This window comes from Zootoca vivipara, chromosome Z2 (assembly GCF_965207765.1).
Source record: "Zootoca vivipara chromosome Z2, rZooViv2.hap1.1, whole genome shotgun sequence".
Taxonomy (NCBI): domain Eukaryota; kingdom Metazoa; phylum Chordata; class Lepidosauria; order Squamata; family Lacertidae; genus Zootoca; species Zootoca vivipara.
In genome coordinates, this window is record NC_142585.1 from 34887691 (window position 1) to 34912562 (window position 24872).

General features: G+C 44.0%; 1 protein-coding gene across 3 annotated transcripts in view; it reads left to right on the forward strand.

The window, feature by feature from the left end:
- Window positions 1–24590, forward strand: part of NCS1 (neuronal calcium sensor 1) — a 60149-nt gene extending 35559 nt beyond the window's left edge. For 2 of the 3 annotated variants that reach the window (XM_088664751.1, XM_088664750.1), the window contains exons 3-9: window positions 3039–3063; window positions 13689–13827; window positions 18442–18520; window positions 18879–18967; window positions 20003–20080; window positions 21087–21204; window positions 23208–24590. In XM_088664751.1, coding sequence (XP_088520877.1) covers window positions 3039–3063; window positions 13689–13827; window positions 18442–18520; window positions 18879–18967; window positions 20003–20080; window positions 21087–21185 — 509 coding nt within the window. In that variant the 3' untranslated portion in view covers window positions 21186–21204; window positions 23208–24590. Of the gene's footprint in view, window positions 1–3038; window positions 3173–13688; window positions 13828–18441; window positions 18521–18878; window positions 18968–20002; window positions 20081–21086; window positions 21205–23207 lie in introns of all 3 variants that reach the window. The other variant, XM_088664752.1, reaches the window with a different exon arrangement.
- The last annotated feature ends 282 nt before the right edge of the window (window positions 24591–24872 follow it).

A 24872-nucleotide genomic window follows, 5' to 3' on the forward strand; every position in this document is an offset into this window, starting at 1 on the left:
CTGGGGTTGCGGCGCTCATCTCACGTTATTGGCCAAGGGAGCTGGCGTACAGCTTCCAGGTCATGTGGCCAGCATGACAAAGCCGCTTCTGGCGAGTGAGAGCAGCACATGGAAGCGCCGTTTACATGGAAGCGCTGTAGCGGTACCTATTTATCTACTTGCACTTTGAGGTGCTTTCAAACTGCTAGGTTGGCAGGAGCAGGGACCGAGCAACAGGAGCTCACCCCGTCGTGGGGATTCGAACCGCCGACCTTCTGATCAGCAAGCCCTAGGCTCTGTGGTTTAACCCACAGTGCCACCCGCATCCCCCACAGAGATATGCTGGGCCTAAACCTGGAGGCACAGTATAACCAGTGCAGAATTCTCTGATGGTGTTGATGATTTATTGCATTTATGTTCCACTTTTTCCTCCAAGATGCTCAAGGTGGTGTACCTGGTTCTCTCCCTCCTCATTTAATCCCCATTCCACCCCTGTGAGGTATGTTATAGGCTGAGAGGCAATGGCTGTGACCCAAGACCACACCTAGTGAGCGTCATAGCCAAGTGGGTCCTGGCTTCCTAGCTCAACACTCTAACCATTCTGCCCCAGTGGCTTTGTCTTCTCTCCTTTGAAACCAGACATGGGGACATGGGCGTAGCCAGGATTTTTGTTAGGGGGGATAGGACTTTTGTTAGTGGGGACAGAACCAATGTGATTTATCAGTTAGTTAGGTATTTCTATTGTTTTACTTGATCTAGAGTGGCAGCTGCCCCCCCCCCCCAGCACATGTTTGAAGCTACCTTTTTGTATTTTCTACCTAAGGGTATTCTGCCTCTATTCTCCTTGCTTGGATAAATGCATGAATTTGACCTTTGGAAGGTTTTGTAAGTAAATCATTTTAAACTTATTTAACAGTGTGGTCTGTTCATTGCAAGAGGGGTAGAAAGAGAGGCGCATGTGGCCTAAACTAGGAACCTATATTCTTAACACTATACTCCTTGACTTTTGTGTATTTAAACTCTGCTATTGGGGGCTCTGTCCTGTTGATCATTAAAATACTGAAGGTAGAACAAGAAGCATGTTCTAATTGTTTGAACCAAGAAAGTTTTAAATGATCAAGGGAGTTCTGAATGCTAAGTTTATCATCATCATCATCATCATCATCACTATCTGTTTTCCTGATGAAAGTGCTGCCTTTAAATAAAAGTATTTTTTTACCTCCCATTTCATGTGTCAGAAAGGAATGTGGTTTGATAAGAGAAAATGCTGTGAAGATCTTAAGGTGGAGATTGAAGTTATTAAGGTGGAGACTGTGAATATTTTAAGGTGGATACTGAATTGTTGATAAGATAAAGAATATTCCTTATGGCAAATACATTGTTGGACATTCCATTGACTGTTGGCATTCTTCAGAAATTGTCTGATGACCAAATAAAAGAGATTACCGTAGAGCTCTAAGATTGATGAAATTGTGAATGAAAGCAGACCAGAGAAGGATGAAATGGACAGTGGAATTAAAGAGAAAACAGAAGGATTGCCAAAAAAGGAGAGTGAAATGGTAGAATTGGAAGCAAAAGATGGTGGAGACATCCTTCACACAGGTTACAGGAATGAAACAGCCAAATAGCAAAGTTGTGGAGGAGTGGAATGAAGGGATGGATGGACAGATTAAGAGACATCCTGAGCTGGCAGAGATAGAGTTGAGAGAGAGAAAGGACTCTGTATGCAGTTTGAACTTAGAGAAAAAAAGCTATCAAACCTCTAGCGCTTTTCTTGGAATAGGAATGGCTGTAAAGAGTAAACAGAAGCAAATTTTTTTTCCAAAATCAAGATAGAAAACCACAGGAGTTATAACAGTAAATAGGAACAGATGATGTGAAACTGGGTGCGAACTAATGAGTAAAAAATGAGTAAAAAAAACTATGGAATATTGTTTTCATATGATCACAGTGGAGAGAATCTTGCGTGGACAAAGACTTATTATTTAATATATGGAGGAATGTTGAGGTTACTGGAGACAAGGTTAATATTCTTAATTAGAGAAAAACTATTGCTGACATTTATTATTATTAATAATAATTAGAGAATCCTTTTGGACCTTTTGTGTAAAAATGAAAATGAATTAATCTATTTGGGTAAGAAGATTGGGAAAATATTGTGTAACAGAAAGGAGATCAGGTGCGTGTCACTCTAGAGTCAATATTTTGAATAATTTCTTTTATGTAACTGACAGAAAATCAAAAGTCCTTTTTACTTTTCTTATTTACTTCTCTTTTTCTTCTTTTTTGTTTTCCTTTGATGTTTCCTTTTCTCTTTGTTTTTGTTTTTTAGTTACTTTTTTATTTTATTGCATTATGAAAAAGCTTTAATAAAATCTATTTTTCTTTAAGGTTCTAGCCTGCTAGCCAGCCAGCCACAGCCTCTTCCACATGGCTCTATTTCGTTCTGACCCAATCCATCTTGTTTTTCTTTTCTAAATGACATTCAATGTTATTTGGCTGCTGAGCACTATCCTTATTAGACTGAGTTTTATTATACAGTATTGGGGGGAGGGGTTGCCCCTTAGATTTTATTGCTGTTGTAAAGATGTGTTGTTGATATATCCCACTGTTCTTTTGCTCCAGAGCTCTTGACACTCACTGCTTGCCTTCAACATTAGAAGCAGCAACAGCGGCACTGGCAGAATGTTCAAATTGGTGTGGTTACATTCAATGAGTGACTAATTTGTGTTCACAAACATTTGAGATGTTCACTTTATTCACATGTAACATTCAGGGGAGTGTAGGGTCCTTGTGCCTGTGTACCCAGGCAGTTGAGCTGTACTCTTTCTCTTTCACAGAAACACTTGCATGTGTGTAGAGGCAGCTTGTACCATAAAGTGTGAACAAGGCTTCAGTTGCTGATAAGCAATGGTACTTGAATCAAGTTTAAAGCAGTGAGTCAGAATGTATGAACTAGGTTGAAACATTTAGGTAGTGAGAACTCAGAACACAGAACTCAAAACTGCATTTTTCTTTGAATGACCAATAAACACTCTCCTTCTCTGTTCTTTTTCCAGTTACGGAGAAGGAGGTCCAGCAGTGGTGAGTACTCAAGAGCTATTCTGGAGTCTTGTGAGTTCACAAGCATGCACACTTGTGTTCGTGAGCATGAAAAAAGCGAAATGGGGAGTCCGCTGCTACCATTGCACAGGTGTGCATGTTATATGCTTGCCTGCTGGTCTCTATAATTTCTTGTCTCGTTTGTGGAGTGCAATTTCTGGAATGGAATGTAGCATCTGTAGGCCTGATAATTTGGGAGGAATGAAATCTTGACTGGGCAGAGGAACAAAGCAGGGGTGAGGAACGTCAAGCTTGGGGACCAAATGCGGTCCTCCAGACCTCTCTCTCTGGCCCTTGGAACTCTCCCTAAGCCATTTCCCCTTCTTCTCAGGCCACACCCACTTTCCAGCTACACCCCTCATTGACTCTGCTTTAATAATAATAATAATAATAATAATAATAATAATAATAATAATAATAATAATTTATTTATACCCCGCCCATCTGGCCGGGTTCCCCCAGCCACTCTGGGCGGCTTCCAAAAAAACAGAAATTCTAAAATACAGAAATCCATCAGACATTAAAAGCTTCCCTAAACAGGGCTGCCTTGAGATGCCTTCTAAAGGTCTGGTAATTGTTCTCTTTGACCTCTAGTGGGAGGGCATTCCACAGGGTGGGTGCCACTACCGAGAAGGCCCTCTGCCTGGTTCCCTGTAACTTGGCTTCTCGTAATGAGGGAACCGCCAGAAGGCCCTCTGAGCTGGACCTCAGTGTCCGGGCAGAACGATGGGGGTGGAGACGCTCCTTCAGGTATATGAGTGCTTTTGCCTGGCTGGAATGTGTCATTGAACTCTGATAGTGCTTCTTTTTTGCCTGGAGGGATACTATAGACACCATGTGTGTGTGTGTGTGTGTGTGAGAGAGAGAGAGAGAGAGAGAGCGCGCGCGCAAGAGAGAAAAACAACAATTAGCCTACTATACAAAGGCAATTTTTTACATTAATTGCTCCACTTATTTTGCCTCTGACTCCCGCTGTGTTAGTTGTAAGGAAACATAGAACCATAACACTGGAGAGCTGGAAAGGTTCCCAAAGGCCATCAAGTCCACCCCCTACAATGCAGAAATTTCAGCTAAAGATTTCCTGACAGATGGCCTTCCGACATTTGTTTAAAAACTTCCAGTAAAGGGGAGTCCACTACATTCTGTCAAACAGCTCTCACTATCTGACAGTTCTGCCTAATGTATAGTCAGAAACCAAATGCAGTGAGAGACTATTATTATTTTATTGAAAATTTTCAGTTAGAGAATAGAATAGAAGAAAAGGAAAAGAAGAAAACAAAAACAAAAATTAAAGAAGAAGCAAAAAAAAATTGAAATTGTGATATATGTAATTATATAAGCAATATAGTTATTCCAACTAATGAAAAATTACTAACAATATATTACAATTACAATATATTACAATTTTTACATGTGCATTTTTATAACTGCATTCCAAATATCATTTTATTTATTCATGCACAGTCTACTTCTAAATGCAATCTGTTCATATATTGCGAGTGTTGTTGTATCTTCTATCAATTGTTTAAAGCGGGCCATGGTTTTATCTTTCCAATAAATCAATATCAGTCTTTTGGCAGAAGTTAGGGTGCAAAGAGTCCATCTACAATGAGAAACTTGATGTAGCTCAAGAAACAAGGGCTGCTATGTACTACATTTATGGTGGAAAAATGCTCTGTACTCTCTCAGAGGCTCTCTTTTCTTTGCTAGGATTGCACAAGCTCCCATCCCCCCCCCCCGTTTGAACAAAACCCTGCATCTATCTGATTTGCAAAACCTTCTCATTATATTTTCATCTTGTAGATAGCACTTAAAAATAATAAAAATGGCTGTGTTGTGCCATCAATGGTGCCTTCCCTCCAGGGCATACATACAGTCTAGAAAGGCTGGCTCCTTCCCCAAACCTCTGTAGTTTTTTTGGGTTTTTTTGGAAGGCATCCAGCTGTTATCAGGGCAAGACAGGCACCACCGTTTACAGCCTGGAATGCAAATGCAGCTGAAGAGCAGAATATTCAATTCCAGGCATTTCCAGGTAGGGCTGGGAACATCCCTTGCCTGAAACTTGGAAACCCTCAATCTGTTTCCATCACAGCCAGTTCTCTATAGGAATTTTCATTATCTTAAGAGCTGCTGCCTGAGTTTGCTCCCCCCCCTTTCCCTTTTCTGTGATGTCTTTTAGATAGCTAACAGGGTAAACACCCACACACCCACACCCACACCCCATCTCTTTATCTTTATATTTTATCATATCTATCTATCTATCTATCTATCTATCTATCTATTTATCTATCTATCTATCTATCTATCTATCCAGTGGTGCCTCGACTTACGAATTTAATCCGTTCCAAAGGCACCTTCGTAGGTCGAAAAATTCGTAAGTCGAAAAGTGCCATTGGAAACGCGATTTCCCATAGGAATGCATTGGAAACAGAATAATTTGCAAGTCAAAGCAACCCCATCTAAAAATTCGTAAGTCGAAAAAACCCTATCTAAAACCGCCGCGGTTTCTGTTCGGATGTCGAGAAATTCGTAAGCATGCGGCCATTTGCCCCATTCGTAAGTCAAAAAATTCGGTTGTCGAGTCGTTCGTAAGTCGAGGTACCCCTGTACATACATACATACATACATACATACCGGTACATACATATCTATCTTTACATACATACATACATACATACATACATACATACATACATACATACTGTACATATACATAGAGACTTTTCACCTCTAAGCTGCCCGGGGAGACTTTCCTGCTGAATAGCAGGGTAAAACATGTTTTAAATTAATAAAACAGCAACAATTCTGTAAATTGCCACCCACACTAAAATACCAGAATTTGAAAACACAGAGCTATAGCTTTACCAAGTTTACAGAAGACATCAAATTATTCAGCACCATAAGGATAGAAGGGGGTGATTGCAGAGAGCTCCAAAGGAATCTCTCCAAACTGGGTCATCAAAATGGCAACTGCAATTAAGAAGAGTCCTACTGGATCCAACCAGTGGCATTTCCTGTTCCCACAGTGGCCAGCCAGATGCCCTAGTAGGAAGCCCACAAGTAGTACCTTGTGATGTCTGTTAACTGATTTTCAGGGATATACTGCCTCAACCAGTGGAGGTAAGACATAATAAGAGTCTTCTGGATCAGGCCAATGGCAATCTAGTCCAGCCTCCTGTTCTTACAGTGGCCAGTGAGATGCTGCAATAGGAAGTCCACAAGCAGGACCCAAGCACAATAGTTGTTGCCCCCCAACAACTGGTATGCAGAGATAGACTGCATTTGAACAGAGAAACTTAGTTACCATGGCTAAGAAGAGCCCTGTGGGATCAGAGCAAAGACCCATCTACGGTAGTTCAGAATCCTGTTTTCACAGTAGTCAACCAGATGCCTCAATGGGAGACCTTCAAGCAAGGCCTGAGCACAAGAGCATTCTCCCCTTCAATTTCTCTCCCAGTTTCCAGTAATCGTATTCAGAAGCATTACTGCCTCAGGCTGTGGAGCAAGAACATGGTCAGTGATCCAGGACAGACCTAATAGTACATTCACATAGGGCATAAATAAAATGATGGACATTTGTTCCTACTGGACTGGGAACGGCCACTAACTTGGGCAGCTTTGAAAAGCATTCAGGCACAAAATGGAGGATGAGGCTATCAATAACTACTAGAGGTAAAGGTAAAGGGACCCCTGACCATTAGGTCCAGTGGTGACCCACTCTGGGGTTGCAGTGCTCATCTCGCATTATTGGCCGAGGGAGCCGGCGTACAGCTTCCGGGTCATGTGGCCAGGATGACAAAGCCACTTCTGGCGAACCAGAGCAGCACACGGAAACGCCGTTTACCTTCCCGCTGTAGTGGTACCTATTTATCTACTTGCACTTTGATGTGCTTTCAAACTGCTAGGTTGGCAGGAGCTGGGCCTGAGCAACAGGAGCTCACCCCATTGTGGGGATTCGAACCGCCGACCTTCTGATCGGCAGCCCTAGGCTCAGTGGTTTAACCCACAGCGCCACCCGCTCTCCCAATCAATAACTACTAGGCATGATCAAAAGGTGCAAAGACCCTTCCTTCTATCCTTCCTTCTATTAAATCAGTCCATTGGGGTCCACTCAGCTCACAGTAGCCAATTAGATGCCCCACTTGCGGGACCTGGGTGCAACAGATTCCCAGAAATGGGTATTCAGAGAGAGACATGCTGCTTCCAATGGTGGGAGAAAGAACATCACTACTGTGGCTAGTAGCGACTGATATTCTCTTCCATGAATTGATCTAATCCTCTTTTAAAGCAATTCACATGGATGGCCATCACCGCACACTCTTACCAATAACTGCTCCAGGAAATGGAGAGGAGAGGCACCCTTAGTCTGTACAGAGATTCCTTTCTTAGCACATAGCATATCACAGAAACATTTCTGCGCATTCCCTCTGCTAATGCAAACATGCTCACTTATTTGCACTGTTGAGTGTGGCCAGCTAACAGGCCTGGCTTGTTCCAGATTGAACAACAAATTGCACTGTTAGTCACAGAAGAATAAACAGTTCGTTCTTCCTGGGAAGGAGAACAGCATCCGCCTGAAAAAGAAAAAGTCCACCCACAACCCTCCCGCCCCCTATAGTTAATCAACTGGCTAAGCGTTAAATGGCTGGGCATGGATGTTCCATTCTATTCCTTTCTCAGTTTCCTTCCAGGGAATGGTTTGGTGAATGGGAAGTGAACTTGTATGGGGGCAGGAGGGTGATTCACTCATGCTCAGCACATGATTGATATGGCTTGGGCCCAGGCTTACCTGAAAGATTGTATCTCCTTCTACAAACCTGCCCAATGTGCTAAGATCCTCAGGTGAGAACCTTCTCTTGGTCCCATCAGAAGCATGGTTTATGGTGACACAAGAGAAAGAGAGAGACTTTTCTGTGGTGGCGCCCATATTGTGGGATTTTCTCCCAAGAGATGTTGGACTGGCTCCCTCTTTGCTTTCCTTCTGCCTGCAGGCTAAGACCTTCCTGTTGAGACGAGCCTTTGGAAAGTAAGGTGCAGGTCATGCTGATCACTGGGCTGCTGTTGCAGCAAACTGGATTTGAAAGGCTGGCTCTAAATGTGTTCGCGTGTGTTTTAACTATTGTTATCAATTAGTTTCTTTTTATTACCTTGCATTATATAAGGTTGTTTTTTAAATATTGGATGTTGCCTTGAATCCCGTCTCAAGAGAAAGGCAGGATATTACTGCTACTACTAGTACTAATAAATGAACAATAATGAATAATTTCATTGTTCACTGTGGAACTCCCTCCCACAGGAGGCAGTAATGGCCACCAACTTCAATGGCTTTAACAGATGATTTGACAAATTCATGCAGGAGGAGAGGGCTATTGATGGCTGCTAGCCACGATGGCTATGTGGCTCTGACCATGGAGGCAGAGCATAGCCATTGTGGCAACTAGCCATCAAGAACCCTCTCCTCCTCCAGCTGCTGAAAATGGCAAGAGGGGATGGTGCACTTGTGCTCGGGTCCTATTTGTGGGTTTCCAGCAGGCAAGTGGGTGGCCACTGTGAGAACAGGATGCTGGACTAGGTGGGATCATCTTAATGTTCTTTGGTCAGTTGGTTAGAGCGTGGTGCTGATAATGCCAAGGTTTCAGGTTCGATCCCCATATAGGACAACAATTCTTGCATTGCCCTGGTTTGACCCTCAGGGTCTCCTCCAACTCTTCAGTTCTGTGATTCCAAGGCATCTTCCTGTGTTCCTGATTTCGTGCTACCCCCTCTGCAAACTCCCTCAAAGGTGTCCGCCCTCCCCACTTCTCTATTGTTCCAACAGCCCTCAAATGCATCTCCGCCCCATTTCTGATTCCTGCTGTGTCATGGACAGCAATGAGGGAAAGAAGATGCTGCCTCTTTCCCTGTCATATTTCCTGATCAGTTTCATCTTAGTGCTCCCCCCCCTTCCCTTGCTGCTCAGTTTGATACTTGACAGATTTGGGTGGCCCTGTTGCATAATGCTCCCCTAATCTCACCCCCTCCCCACTTCTCCACCCCCATCTGCTGTTTCTCTCTGTGTTCCCCCCCCTTCCTGTTCCTTGTTTATTCCCATTTTATCTTGGCTCGTGGGAAGGAGATGGTTCCCGCACAGCTTGTTTTGTGGAAGGGAGGATTAATTCCTCATCAGAACAGGCTGTAAAAGTGGGGAATTCAACTAGTGTTAAACTAAACAGCATCCAGCATGAGAGTAGCCAGGATTTTTTAAGAGGGGGGAGGCCTTTTGTTAGGAGGGGGCAGGTCTTTTGTTGAGGGGGCAGAACCTCAGTTTGCTATGTATTTTTATTGATTTGTATTGATCGAGGGGCAGCTGTCCCTCCCTACCCCCCCCCCCCCCGGCTATGCCCATGGTATCCAGAGAGGGAGTAATCCCCACCTCAATTTAGTTTCTTGCAACTGAAAAAGGGAGTGTGTGGGAAAGAATCTGACATTCTCTTATAGGTAATGCATTAAATTAAATCAAGTAGAAAAGAGCTTTCTCTTGGGCCATCTCTCACAATGACCTTGTGAGGTAGGCTGATAGTGTGATCTGTTTTAGGAGATTGAGAACTGAAGGCGGACTCTGGTAGTGCAGTACTCTGTAGATGAAATGTAGAGCGTAGCTGCAGTTTCAGTGTTGCATCTGAGTGGTTGAACCAAAATGGGAAACCATTGTTTGAAGTGGGTTTGTTAACCGCAATGAGTAGCACAACCGTGCCAACTTTACGCCAGTACCTCAGGCAGACTTGGGAGACCTGTGGCCATCTAGATGTTGCTGGACTACTCCTCCCATCCTTGTCTTTTGGACATGTCGGCTGGTGCTGGATGAGAGGTGGAGTCCAACAATATTTGAATGGTCATTGGTTCCTCATCCTTGACCTCAGAAGTGGCATTTCTCTCTCATGGAGTAATGCCTCTTCCAAATAGAGTTATTCTTTCGTATCTTGTATTCACCCTTCCTTTGAGAGGGGAATACCTTTTCCAACACTGGGGAGGACCATGTAAGCCACCTTAACATCCATGGGGGAAAAGAAGGGATATACGTGCAAGAAAGGAACAAACAAGTAAGTAAGTAAGCAAGCTCCCTGCCAGAAGAAAAGTAGCAGAGCAAGACAGCAAGATTCTAGCTAGCGCTTTTTCTATTTGTGGGGAGATGCCTTTTCTAAATGTTAATCAGCATAGATAAATATTTGAAAATGATATTCTCCCCACCTACCATCTGTGGTGGTGCAGTCCATTCTGTCAGTATTAGGACTGTACCACCTTCTGGATCAGCTGTGCTGAAAACGATAAAAAAAATCTTTTTAATAAATTCATAGATTCATCTGGGTGAAACAGCTCTGAGTCTGCAGAGCAGGTTGATGATTAGGTGTTGGTGTAGGTGGTGCTAGCCTCTCTTTGTTTGCTGAAAATCTGGCTAAATGCTCTTGGAGGTAGACGATTATGAGGTTTTGCTGTGGAGGTAATTTCAGGGAATAGATTAAAGTGGAGAGCAGGGTCTGAAACCAGGTCACCCTCACCTCGCCTTCACCAGCAGAAGGCAGCCCTTGCAAATGTATCATCAGCTGTTCCTTTTGTGTGCCTGAGGTGTGTCAGAGGGATTGGTTTCATGGAAAGCACCTGATCTCTGACCTGATCAGCCCAGATTCCCCTGGGTGCCTGAAATGCAAGGGCTCCCTGTGGCTTATCTTGGATTGCTCTTTCAGAGCAGAGTTTGGGGGGCTGTGGTTGAATGGTCTCTCTCTCTCTCTCTCTCTCTCCTCATCTTACAGTGTCTATGAGAAAAGGGATATGGATTCAGTCTTTGCTTTCGCCCTTTGTCGTATCTTAAGGTGTCTTTTGAGAAAGAGACCTCCCACACACAGGGAGAGGGGAGGGAACCTTCCCCATGGGCCATCTTGACAGTCTTCCCACTGTCTCCCCAGTCTTCCCACTGATGAAATCTAGATAGCTTGTTCCTTGGGGCAGAGACCTTTTCTTTTGCCTTTTGATGTGTAGTAGGCAGCGATCGCCACCAGCTTGAATGGTCCTAAAAGAGGATTCAATTCCCAGCATCTCCATGTAAGGCTGGGAATGTCCCCTGCCTGAAACCTTGGGAGGCTGCTCCCATTGGCCCATCTAGTCTAGCACCCTGTTCCCAAAGTGGTTAAACCAGATGCCTGTGCGAAGCCTAAAGGCTAGACTTGAGTACAATAGGAACACTCCCCACTTGTAATTCCCAGCAACTGATATTCAGAAGCGTTGCTCCCCCAACTGTGGAAGCAGAGCACAGCCATCATGGCTCGAAGTCATTGATAGCCCTCTCCTCCATGAATTTGTCCAGTCCTCTTTAACGTCATTCAAGGCGATGGCCATCACTGCCTCCAGTGGGAGCGAGTTCCATGGTCTACATTTGCATTGCATGAATATCTCTTTCTTTCATCCACTCTGAAGCATCCAACATTCAGCTTAATTGAATGCCCATGAGTTCTAGTTTTATGAGAGAGAAACTTTTCTCTACCTACTTTCTTCACACGTGATATGAATGATGATCCCGTACAATATAGGGCAATAGTGAAATCATCCCTGGGACTCCAAACCTCCTGTAATCATTTAGGGAGGCTCAGGCGCCTTCTCAAGCCAGTCAGAGGAGAGGTGTGCCAGCCAGGCTCCCCCCCCTCCCCGCAAGTGGGCTTATATGGAGAAGAGCTACCTATTTAAAAAACAAACAAACCCTCAAACTTCTAATGGCATGCTTTGATCAAGCCAGCCTACCCATAAGCCTCATGCGTGGATAGGAAAGGTAATCCAGAATCCCACAGTGACAGCTGCCGCATCCATCACGGTCCCTTTTCCTGTAAATATTATTATAACTCCTGCTGCCGTGTTACCTAAGTCAGAAATAACAGCTGGGGGAACAGGGTGCTGGTTAGTAAATATTTTGGCCATTTGTTCCTGTTGCTCCCACCACAGACTCAAGGGAGTAAGATGGATTTCCACTGTGTTTCACCTCCCTTTGGATGCGGGAAACCACAGGAGAAAACTGTGCTCTGATTCTGCTTATGGGTTTTCCATTGGGCTATCTGGTTAGCCCCTGTGAGACCTGGATGCTGGACTAGATGGGCCATTGGCTGCAGCACAGTGGAATGAAGGGGGTGCAAAATGAGACCACATTGCTGGATCAGGCCAGCTTGGCCAGCTGGAACATGGGAGGCAGTGATGGCCACCAACCTAGCTAGATGGCTTTAAAAGATCAGACAAATTTATGGAAAAGAGGGATCTTCTTTGGCGATCGCTCATACCGGTAGCTGAGTAAGATTGTCTTCCATAAGCACGGATTTAACAATGGGTCCGTAAGTGACTGTGGAGGCCAATTCTGGATCCACACGTCCTTCCACAGTGGGGACATTGGTTTCCAGGCTGGAGTTGTTCACGGTGTGGATTTGCCAAGCATGGCTTCCTCTTAGCACGTTTCTCCCTTGCGTCCTGAGATCAAGTTTCTTCAAAGCCCATGACACCTTTGGTAAAGGCTGTTCTCCAACTGTCCTGTTTGCAGGCTCCTCACTGGCGCATCTTGTTGGCCACTGTGAGGACAGGAGGCCGGTGTGATACACACCCACCTACCCACCCACCTACCCCTTTACACAAATAGTTGAGTGTAAATCTTTTTACTTGTTAGGTTGGTAACATTTGAACAACAAGTGTTATTTCCAAACTCCTCCAGGCAGCATATGCAAGAAGTCCCCACACCTCTCACCTTCACAGTCAATATAGAACTAACAGAAATAACCAACCAACCCTCAATTGCCAACTACCAATTCTCAACTGCCAATTGCCTACTGCCACATCCTTTCCCCAATACCACCTGTTCTTTGTGAAATACATTCCCAATGAAATTACATTACAAATACTAACATCATGTAGGTGTGGGCCAATTGTCACGATCCCGCTTCAGGGGTCTTCTTATCTTCTTCTCCCCTACATTGGAGGTAAGGCTCTAAGGGAGGGACTTGATTAAGACCAACCTATTCATCTCATGGCAAAGGCAAGAAATGAACTTATGGCTGACTTTAGCTCAGTCTTTTGAGCTATTATGCTGCCTTCACTCTCAGGGTTTCTATTGTGTTTATGTTAGGCAAGGGAGATGTTTCACAATTCCCCAGTATGTCTTGGGCGTTGTGTTATTCCATGCCATGGAGTGTGGAGGAGGAGAAAAGTGCCCCCCCTCTGGTGGCCACCATTCCCTGTCCCCCAGGAATGCCCTCAAGCCACACATTAACCAAGGGCACGCTGGGAAAGGAAAATGGCCGCCAAGTGCAGCTGGCAAAATAAACTCCGGAAAGGTACAACCTGATATTTCCTGGGAGTTGGATCCCATGGGTAGCAGCACCCAGTGCCAGTCTTACTCAAAGTAGACCCACCAAAGGTATTGTCTCGTTAATTTCAGTCGTGTACTCTTGAGAAGGGCAAGTCGGATACAACTCCATGTCCCTTGCTTTCTCACTTGCTCAAGGCTGTATCATCAGAGCCACCTTGAACAGAATCTGTAGCGCCTTGTCAATACTGTGGGGCACCTTCAAGCTGTTTTCTCCTCCCCTTTCTTCCTTGCGCAGGTACAAAGGCTTCATCAAGGACTGCCCCAGTGGGCAGCTGGATGCTGCTGGGTTCCAAAAGATCTACAAGCAGTTCTTCCCCTTTGGGGACCCGACCAAGTTTGCCACATTCGTCTTCAACGTCTTCGACGAGAACAAAGTAAGTCCACTGCGTTTCTCTGTGATTCACCCCCCTTCACTTCCTTATCCTTATCTTCCCCTCTGAAGCATTAATGGAGCTTGCCAGTTAGAAAGCATGTACACACACACACACACACACACACACACACACACACACACACAGTTGCCAGGTGTCAACTGAAGTCTCCAGATTGGCCTGGCTGCCTCCAGGTGGCAGGCAGAGGGCTTGAATCTCCAGGTGGGTGAGAGGGCCTTTAATTATAATAAACAAAATTATTAAGAGGACTGTGCATGCAACTTGCAAGCTACAGCCTGGCAGGAGCTGGCTGCAAATTACAGTGTAGATGTTTGACAGGGTCTGCCCTCCTCTGCTTCCCTGTCCCAATTAACCTCTAGGTCTAGGGCCCACCCGCATGACATCACTGCCCCCTGTGACAACACCTTGGTTTCAGATTTGGGCCCTGAAATCTCAGGGTCTGTGATGCTCCTGATCTGACAAACCCTGGGCCAATGTCCCACCTCCAAACCATAATGATTTCTAGCGCAGCTGGTCTCAGAAGGGAGGAAAATCCATCCCTTTGCTCCATGGTGGCTGAAAATGGTTGCCTGCTCAAGTCCTTAGGGGTGAATTTATTTATTTACCCATTTATTGGTCTGTTGTTATTAGGGAGGAAATGAGATTAAGTAAAACTCCCTCTTTAAATCAAGACCAGCTCTCCCCTTGTTGAACTTCTACCCGCAGGTAAAGTCTATTTTCTTCCAACAGACCTCTGGGAACTGACTGTTTAAGGAAAGGGCCTTCAGATAGTGCTGTGCTGTTTTTATTATCTGTATTTTACTAGATTTATTTTTATATATTTTTAATTTAATTCTATTAATTACTTTTAAAAAGTTTTTAGCCTTCTGCCTTTTATCTTAGTTTGTCTTAATTTCTGTAAGCTGCCTTGAGTCCTGGTCTGGAAAAAAGGCAGAATATAAATATATTTAATAATTAATAATAATAATATCATCTACCAATACCAGCTCCAAGGTGCAAAAGACATGCCATTAAAATGAAAGGACAAGGGTGCCTCTGAGCATACTCTGGGTGTAGAGATTTGTTCGCAGTTACAGAACTGAGCTAAGCTCACAGTCCTGCCATAAGCAGAAAACCATGTGTGATCAGCTTTCTTTCATTTCAGTAGCCTTATTTAGGCAGGATAAATAGTTTTATTCCTAGTCTGAACCCTCACTAGGGACTGGTGGATCTGTCAGATTTGATTTTCACAGCATCACAGAATGATCTGTGTCTCATTCCCCCACCCCCGCAAATTATATTTATCTGAGATTGTTTAATTTGTGTAACCCAACTTGACTAGCAGTCTGCAAAAAAGACAGGATAATAATAATAATAATAATAATAATAATAATAATAATAATAATAGTTGCAACACTCAAAGCAGGAGGGATGGAAGCAAGACATAGAATCATAGAGCTGGAAGAGACCACAAGGGCCATCCTTTCCAACCCCCTGCCAAGCAGGAAACACCAAGCAGGAAACACATGTTATGCAACTGTGGAAACCCTCTGCTGGGACAACCGCCCCATCCAGTAAAAGTAGCAGGAATTAAACAATCCATCTGGTTAAACTTCGCCGGCTGGATTAAACTCACCCCCACCATCTCGAAACCAGCAGAGCTGCAGTAAAGCTAAATGCTAATCAGGAACCTGCTCTTTTCTAAGTTGCTCCCCACAACCACTTTCCTCCTCTGGCATTTTAATGCTCCCCTTTTCCTTTCCAAAAGGGATCCAAGAGAATAAGGTTTATCCCACTGAGGAACATCCCTCCCACCTTGAGCAAAGCCGTGACACTTGCAGGCATCTTTGCAGAACCGTGGATTATTTAACTTTTTAGGTAGGGAGGGAACTGGAGGAGCCCAGCACCTGGCTATGCTCACCATCACCACTGTGAATCAGTTTATATGTATGCCACTTTTTCATTTTTCATGCTTAAAGTGACTCATAGCAACATACAGAATAAGATACAACAACATTTCAAGATAAGAACCTAAGAATGAGCCTAAGAACCCAAGAAGAGCATTCTGAATCAGGCCAATGGGCCCACCTAGTCTAGCATCTTGTTCTCATAGTAGCCAACTAGATGCCCCAATGGGAAACCCAAAGGCAGGACCTGAGTACAAGGGCACTCTCCCCTACTGCGGTTTCTAGCAACTGATATTTACAAGTGTTTACTGTTTGAATGGGTTATTTTGATGAGGGTGATCTGATGAAGGGTGGGCTAGAAATATATTGAATAATTTAACTTAAGGAAAGTACCTATGAAGGTCCCATCTTAGAAAAGGTATTCCTCCGTTAGGCTGCATCCACACTATACATACAATAACACCCACCCCCCCAAGAACCTTTCAAACTGTAGTTTGTTAAGAGTGCTGAGAATTGTGGGATTCCAGGGAGATGAATGGTGGTTCGGCTGTCTCTCTGTTAGCTTGCCACTAACACAGTATAATTACAGTATGTGGTGATTGATGATGGTCAGATGGATAGTCCGACTATTAAATCACTCTGGAGATAAGGGTGATCAGGGAGTACCTTGAATGCTTTGATCAAGGCTGTTTTCTGCTGTCTGCACACCTGGGGGCTTGGACGGGAGCTAGAAAGAGCTGGCAAGCTAAGGAGTGACATTGTGCCAGAATGCCATGTAAACACCCTCCATGGGTAGAAATATTCGCACCCTCTCTTTCTTAAACATTTCTGGGACAGGAAAAACTGCAAACTAGAGAGATTTATCTGTCTCCTGGTGAAAAATCTATAGTCCAGAAACTTGGAGTAACGAATTTCTGTCATTAAGAAGAACAGAAGGAAAATTGGTAGTTAAAGTAATAACAACAACAACAAATTTATTATTTATATCTTGCCCATCTGGCTAAGACAGAGTGAAAAGCCTGGTTTATGGTTGACAATAAGTCTTAAATGGACAAGGGAATTCTTGGTGTGACGTGTCTTTCCCCCTTTTCTGCTTTTTGTCATTAAGGAAACTGAAAGTTAATTGGCCAGTACTCCAGCATTCCTCTGAGAAGCTGTGACCTTTAGGAAATATTAAGGTAGACTGAGCTGTTAATAGCACTCAACACATCAAAAGCAACCACTTTGGCAAAGGTACCTTTGGATCTCCCAGTGACTGTTGGTATTGGAGAATGATGGAGATATGCATAGGAAAGAGTGAGATGAATGAATGACTAACGGGGAGGTGTGCCAACACCTTTCAAACAAATCAGGAAGAATGCTCCTGTTGTATGACCCTGCAAACAAATTGGAATGAATGCCCATTAAAGGCCATATATAATCTAATAAGATGAAGAAGTGTTTCCTGCCTCTGATCAGGGAGGCAGAGCACAGCCATGGTGGCTAGTAGCCACCTCAAGCCTCCTGCTCCTCCAGTGACCCACCTAGTCCACCCTCTTGTTCTCACAGTCGCCAGCCAGATGCCTCAGTGGGAAGCCAAAAAGTAGGATCTGAGCACAAGGGCACTCTCCCCTCCTGCAGTTTCCAGCAATTGGCATTCAGAAGCATTAGTGCCCCAGCTGTGGCGGTGGAGCATACAAAACAGATCACAATTTTTTTTAAAAAAAATGTCTGTAAGGCAAACGAACATCTCACACTAAGAACAACTGAAATGATGCCTGGCAATAAAATATAAAACATCCACATAGCGGCAAAAATACCCCCCTCACACACACACACACACACACTAGGCATGGAGTGGGGCAAGGCAGTTGGGAAAGCTTGTCCTTGATAGTTCCAGCAGAATCTCCTTTGTAGCAATGCCCAGCTATGCTGTATTTCCAGGTGGTTTAGGAATTTTGATTTCTGTGTCTCCCATAGTGAACTGGCATGGATTTTGCAGCTCCTGGACTTAGATGTGTGGATTGAAACATCCTCCAGAATATTACACACAGAGCTCTCGGCTCAACAGATTTAAACATGTGAAAATTCTTTGAGTGCAGTTTGGAATAAAATGCATTTACAAATGTGTATGTAGAATTTAAACTCCACTTAGGAACATCTTGTTTGGGGATAAAATGCTTCCTGAAATATGTATTTAAATAGGAATTTTTGTGCATGTTTTTTCAAAACAAGCACAGATTAAATTGGATGCAGGACAGGATAGATTTTTGAAAGAGCGTGTGAGGAATTAATGTGGAGCAGAAATAGATTGAGGCTTCTTTCCCTTGCTGCAATGCAAGAGAGTGCATGGTGCTCTTTCCTACTGTGAGATCCCACCCACTTCCCCAGTCATCACAAACTACCTCAGGCATCCCCAAACTTCGGCCCTCCAGATGTTTTAGACTTCAATTCCCATCATCCCTGACCACTGGTCCTGTTAGCTAGGGATCATGGGAGTTGTAGGCCAAAACATCTGGAGGGCCGCAGTTTGGGGGTGCCTGAACTACCTTGTTTGGGAAGCAGCCTTATAAGAGTCAGGGCTATTGTTCCATCAGGCTCAATCACATCTGCACTGACTGGCAGCAGCTCTCCAGGGTTTCAGACAGGCAGCTTCTCTGGAGATAGCCTGCTGCCCTGGGCCATTCTAGGTGGCTCCAGCCTTACCAAATCACTTTTCTGTTGTTCTCAGGATGGAAGGATTGAGTTTTCCGAGTTTATCCAAGCCTTGTCGGTCACTTCCCGGGGGACGTTGGATGAGAAACTGCGGTGTAAGTGGTCAACTGGATTTAACAATTAAAACTGGTCCTTTCAGCATTCAACACTCTAAATTAGGGCTCAGTTCCCACAATCCATCCCCGAGCAAAACTGACCTTTGCAATGTGAGCTAAGGCTTCCTTTTTTGGCATGTGGCACCCTCAGGATCTTGCCCCTTTCCCTCTTGCTCTCAGATAGCAGCTTATGAAAGTCTTCTGCCAGGACTGTACATAGCACGCACATTCGCATGCACACAGACACACCATCTAGGCATCCAGATGATGCCCAGATGGGGGCGGGGCTAACATGTAATTAGGACTTTTAAGCCGCAGGTCGGCATAGCTCTCCCTAACCTTCTACTTGTGGTTTCAGGGGCCTTTAAGCTGTATGATCTTGACAACGATGGCTACATCACTAGGAATGAGATGCTGGACATTGTTGATGCCATTTACCAGATGGTGGTGAGTGTTTGAAAGAGCAGGATGCAATATGAGTAATTCTCCAGCTGTTATTTATAGAAAGAGGAACCAGGTGGAGGGAAGGGCAAATGCTAGGCTCCACCCTGGAGGAGCAAAATTTCATCACCTGGGTAATTCGCAAACCATTTCCAGGCGACCAGTCTGGATGCTTCTGTAAATGGGGGAAGTTGGGAGTTTATGTTGGTTCCCCCCCCCCCAGGCTGCTACAAATTATACTCCTTGGGGTGAGTAAAACCTCTAAAGGCTTTTGTAGTCTTAGGCCAAATTCACACCATACCTTTAAAGCACTATGACAGCGTTTCTCAACCGCTGTTCCACGGCACACTAGTGTGCCGCGAGACGCTGGCTGGTGTGCCGCGACGTGCGGTGACGAGAAGGGCGGTTTGCATTGTCACGTGCCTGGCGGCCGCCAATAACCAGCACTGACCCGCTGGAAAGCAATATTTCTCCTCCTCTTTCCCAAAGCTCAGTGCAAACGAGCCTGGCAGCCGCCAATACGCAACACTGACCCGCCGGAAAGCAATATTTGGCAAGTGTTTCTTACAGTCATAATTATAATATAGGGCGGCACAGAGTTAATTTTTTTAACTTTTTTAATGGTGGTGTGCCTCGTGATTTTTTTCACGGAACAAGTGTGCCGTGGCCCAAAAAAGGTTGAGAAACACTGCACTATGATACCAACTTAAAGGGTCAAAGGGTCCCCCTACTGGGCACTGGAGTTTGTTATGAGTAGTTTAACAAGCAGTCCATATTCACAGGGAACTCTGGAAATTAATTGTAGCTCTATAAGAGGAATAAGCAGGTTCCCTAAGAACTTTCAGCAGCCTTAACAAACTACAGATTCCCAGAATTCTTTGGGAGAAGCTTGTTTATTTATTTATTTCATTCCAGGCCAGGAGGCAGAGACTGAACCCCTATTCTCTTCTCTTCTCTTCTCTTCTCTTCTCTTCTCTTCTCTTCTCTTCTCTTCTCTTCTCTTCTCTTCTCTTCTCTTCTCTTCTCTTCTCTTCTCTTTAGGGGAACACTGTGGAGCTCCCTGAAGAGGAAAACACCCCAGAGAAGCGGGTGGACCGGATTTTTGCCATGATGGATAAAGTAAGATGCACCCAGACATTGTCTCACCTTGAGGCAACCATTCAGAAATTGCCAGGCCCATTTTCCCTGCCACCCTCCCACACCAGAGATCACAACCAATGTCCCCCATGCCCTGCTTCAATTAATTTGAGGGTGCCTTTTGAGGGCCCAGAAGGCAGGCTGTCTCCTCCACCCTGTCATCAGGCTTATTCCCACATGAACCAAACTCCCCCTGTGGGCAGAAACGGATCTGAAGATCTGCATGGACAGTCTCTGCAGGAGGGGGGAGAATTGTAGCTAAGTGAGAGGGAACTCTGGTCCTCTACAGTTCTTTATCTGGCCCTCGGGGCTCTCCTCAGACCACTGTCCTTATCTGCTTCACTTCAGAACTTCCTGAAGTGTTTTTGCTTGGCAGGGATGTAGCCTTGAACTCTGATCATGCATACCTCTTGTTTTCCTGCATGTTGGGTAGAGAGAGGTGTGTGGGTGCAACCCTCTGACTTTGGTTGTTCAAATGTACAAAACAACACCTGTTGTTCCGCCCTCTTTTGCATATGGTCCCACCTATCACGACCATCTGGTCTCCAGAAGATTTCCCACGAGGGATTGAGGCCTTTGGCTCTAAAGGGATACATGTAGAACACCTGTTTCAAATGCAGAAGGCCCCATCATCTCCAATTAAGGCTTGGAAATACACCCTGCCTAGTGGTCCTGGAGAGCTGCTGCCAGTCAGGGTCAACAGTACTGCTAGGTAGTCCCAAATGGCTTGACTCCATACAAAATACAGTACAATATTTTGGGTTGAGGATTGAACCTGAGAGCAAGCAAAACCACAGCTTATGTTCACTTTCCAGCATCTCTAGGTAGAAAATGTGAGGATGGGGAGACCTGAGCTCAAATCCTCCCTCAGCCATAATGGGCCAGTCACACACACACACACACACACACACACACACACACACACACAGACCTCACAGAGTTGTTGTGATTATCCTCTCTGATCCCTCACTGTTTTCTGTTGTCCTAGAATTCAGATGGAAAACTCACCCTGCAAGAGTTCCAGGAGGGCTCCAAGGCTGACCCTTCCATTGTTCAGGCGCTCTCCCTCTATGACGGACTCGTATAGCTTGCAGTCTTATGCTTTGGTAAGTAGGTGCATTTTTTAAAATAAAAAAAAGATAGAGGGGGGCTATAGGGATGAGGGGTTGCTTTGGGAACATCTAGATGCTGTGCCTCCTCCCTGATTTATGGGGAATACATCCTCAGATTTCTTTAACAGGGGGTTCAGAAAAGGGCGGCCCAAATGATTAAGGGGAAGAAGCAACTCCATTGTGAATAAAGGTTGCAGCACTTGGAACTTTTTAGATTAGATAAAAGGTGAGGAAGAGGTGACATAATAGAAGTTTTTTAAAATTATGCATGGCGTGGAGAAAGGGGATACAGAAACGTTTTTCTCCCTCTTGCATAACACTAGAAATCATTGACATCCCAAAAAGCTGAACATTGGAAGATTCAGGACAGATTTTATAAAGTGCATAATTAAATTTTGGACCTCCCACAGGAGGCAGTAAAGGCCACCAACTTGTGTGGCTTTAAAAGAGGAGGTGACAAATTAATTCCACAATGGCCATGCCCTGCCTCTATGGGTGGAGGCAGTAATGCTTCCTCTGACTACCGGTACCAGTTGCTAGAAACTTCAGGAGGGGAGAGTGCTCTTGTGCTCAGGTCCTGCCTGGGGGTTTCCTAGAGGCATATTGTTTGTTTGTTTTTAAAAAATATTTTTTATTAGTTTTTTACACACAAAAAAGAAAAAAGAGAAAAAAACAGAAAAATAAACAACAATAAAACACATTAAAATACAATAACATAACAAAAAATGAAAAAAAATATCTAAATACAACTCTAAGTTTCTTTAACATTGTGTGTAGGGACCTCCTCGAGTTCCTTCCCTCTGCGCATCATTTCATTTTTATCTTTTAGCAATTTCCAATACATTTTTATATAAATTTCTTAAAATTTCAAATCTATCCTTTCTATTTACTTAGGCTCTAAATCCACAGCTTCTATACAATTCTAAATCTAATCTTAATATAATTTTTTTGCATATTTTTTCAAATAAATTTTAAAATCTTTCCACTCTTCATCTGTCGCTTCTTCTCCCCGATCGCGAATTCTTCCGGTCATCTCAGCCATTTCCATGTACTCCATCATCTTCATTTGCCAGTCATCCCCTGTTGGTAGTTCATGAGATTTCCAGTTCTTAGCTAACAAAACTTCCTAGAGGCATATTGTTGGCCATTATGAGAACAGGGTGCTGGACTAGATGGGCCATTGACCTAATCCAGCAGGCTGTTCTTAGGGTTCTTGAATTCGATAAAATCCCAATTTTAATCAATGAACAGGTAGAATATGAGGATAGTATTACTCAACCCATTGTCTAATTTGCAAGATATCCATTCTGTGAATAATTTACTGAGTAGTGGCTTGTCAAAATGCATTAGGTTTTATCCAGCTAGCTTGCTCATGAGCAGACCCATTGTAATTACGTAATAAACCTAAGCAAGCCATGTTCATTAATATCAGTGGGTCTCCTTTGAGTTGGATATCCAATGAGAGAACACATTTATCAACCTCAATGCAAGTGCTGGGAGTTTGGGAATCTTGTCACAGGAGTGGGTTCTGCCTGTGAGGTCAAATAACTGACAAGCTTTTGATGTCCATATTGCAGGTTTGTTCTGTCAGTAGAGTCAGCAAACACCACCAAGGATCAACAGACCATTTAGAGAGACCAACTTAGTGCTTTCCAAATCTGATTTAGAACTAATAAAACCTAAAACAGACAGCCATTAGAGTGATAATAGAGGGGTTCCCAGAGTGGTATAACAAACCAGTCCCTCTTTGCAGGGAACTCTGGAAATTGTAGCTCTGTGAGGAGAATAGTAAGTTTTCACAAGAGCTCTCAACACCCTTAATGAACTACAGTACCCAGATTTCTTTGGGAGAAGCCATGGCTGCCTAAAGTGATACTCTGCTTTAAATGTATGGTGTGAATGTTGCCTTAGTCTGTAAGCATAGGAATGTCCATCAAGTCAAAATGTACCAATTTTGTCCCCCTTTTAACTGCTTTTCTGCTCCCTTTTTTTTTCAGACACACCTGAAGGAACCCCCTTCCAGTGCCATCAAACACCCACCTCAGACCAGACTCTCTCGCCTGACGTATCCCAGCCCCTCATTGCGCTAAAAACGTGGGAGAGGGGTGTGCTTGGAGCGTGACGTCAACCCAACCACTTTGTGCTCAAAAACCAGCTCGTCATCTCCATTTGCCAGCGTCTGCATTTAACAACGATTTAAAAAGAAAAGAAAAGCGGGGGCGGAGGAGGAGGAGGAGGAGAAAGCAACGATGAAGAGGATGATGAAAAGATAAGCGCCATTTCCTTGGGGCCATGAAGAATACTCTCACATGTTAATATTCTGTTTTGTTTGTTTCGAATGGATTAAGAACGAGCACCATTTTAAAATATCTCTTACTGGTTGGGGGGGGGGGGAAGAATCATGCAGACTGGAGATTTAGGGTCCCATTAAGACGTCTTGTGTCAGGGCGCCACTGGACCGGCCTGGAACTGTCAGAGTGGATGGCTTAATCGCAGCTAAGCTTTTGCTTTTAAAATCCTGGGGGTGTCGCACGTGTGTGTGTGTGTTAAAAATCCATTTGAAATTGATGTCCATCCTCATTTGGGTTTGTGGTTCAAATTGCAATGCTACACACACACACATTATTATGATGATGTGACATTGTTATTGTACGCTCTCATTTTGTGTGTGTGTGCGTGATGGAAAAGTGAGACGCTTTTTCTTCTTTTGAATGACCTCTGAACAATCGGTAGCTATTTATTTGCCGTTTTGTGTGTGTCAAAGCTGCTGTATAATTTTTTGTCTCGTGTCTCAGAAAAAGAACAAAAAAAAACTCATGCTGCAGGGGTGTTGTCCCTCACAGAAGAAACCTAAGCCAAAAAGAAGAAAGAAAGAAAGAAAGAAAGAAAGAAAGAAAGAAAGAAAGAAAGAAAGAAAGAAAGAAAGAAAGAAAGAAAGAAAGATCCCCACAACTTATATATGTCTGCTATGCTGCCTGGCTGGGGTAGAAGGGGGTCAATGTGCCCTCTGATTATGTTGTCTTTCGTCCATCTATTCATCGCCCTACCCCAAAAGGCCCAAAACCTCTTGCTCTTGGCAGGCCTTGCATCTGGGACTTGCGATGTCTGCAGCACCCCCTCTGAATGCTGTCTCCCCACCTCTTTTGTATTTCTTTATTTTCTCTCCCCCGCCCTGCATTCATTTTGCCATTTTGCCTATATTGTAAAAGAGGAATGATGAAACAATCCAGTAACCCCAAGTTTTTTTCCTCTCTCTCTGCATGAAACTAAAGAAGTGTTAATGTGGCCAATCTTGTTGGAGCTTTTAAAAAAAACAACGACAACAAAAACACAGTTCTTTCTGAAAGGAAGTAATAATAATGACGATGGTGATAATAGTACCTCTGTTTTTGTTTGTTTGTGGGCGTTTGGATTCTTACTTGTTGTTGAGAGCATACAATCTTTCTCTAACTCTCTTCTGTTTTAAGGCTAATATTGCCACTGGGGAATTTAAGCTAGTTCCTCTAAATACTTTTATGAGTTTCCTCAGAATTCTTTCCTCAGAATTAGCCGCGACCTCACTTTGGGCACAACCCTATAATGACATGGTGGCAAATGGATCCTGTGGGAGAAAATTCACTTTAGGGGTTCAATACAGAGGCTCAAACCAGATTCTCAATTAG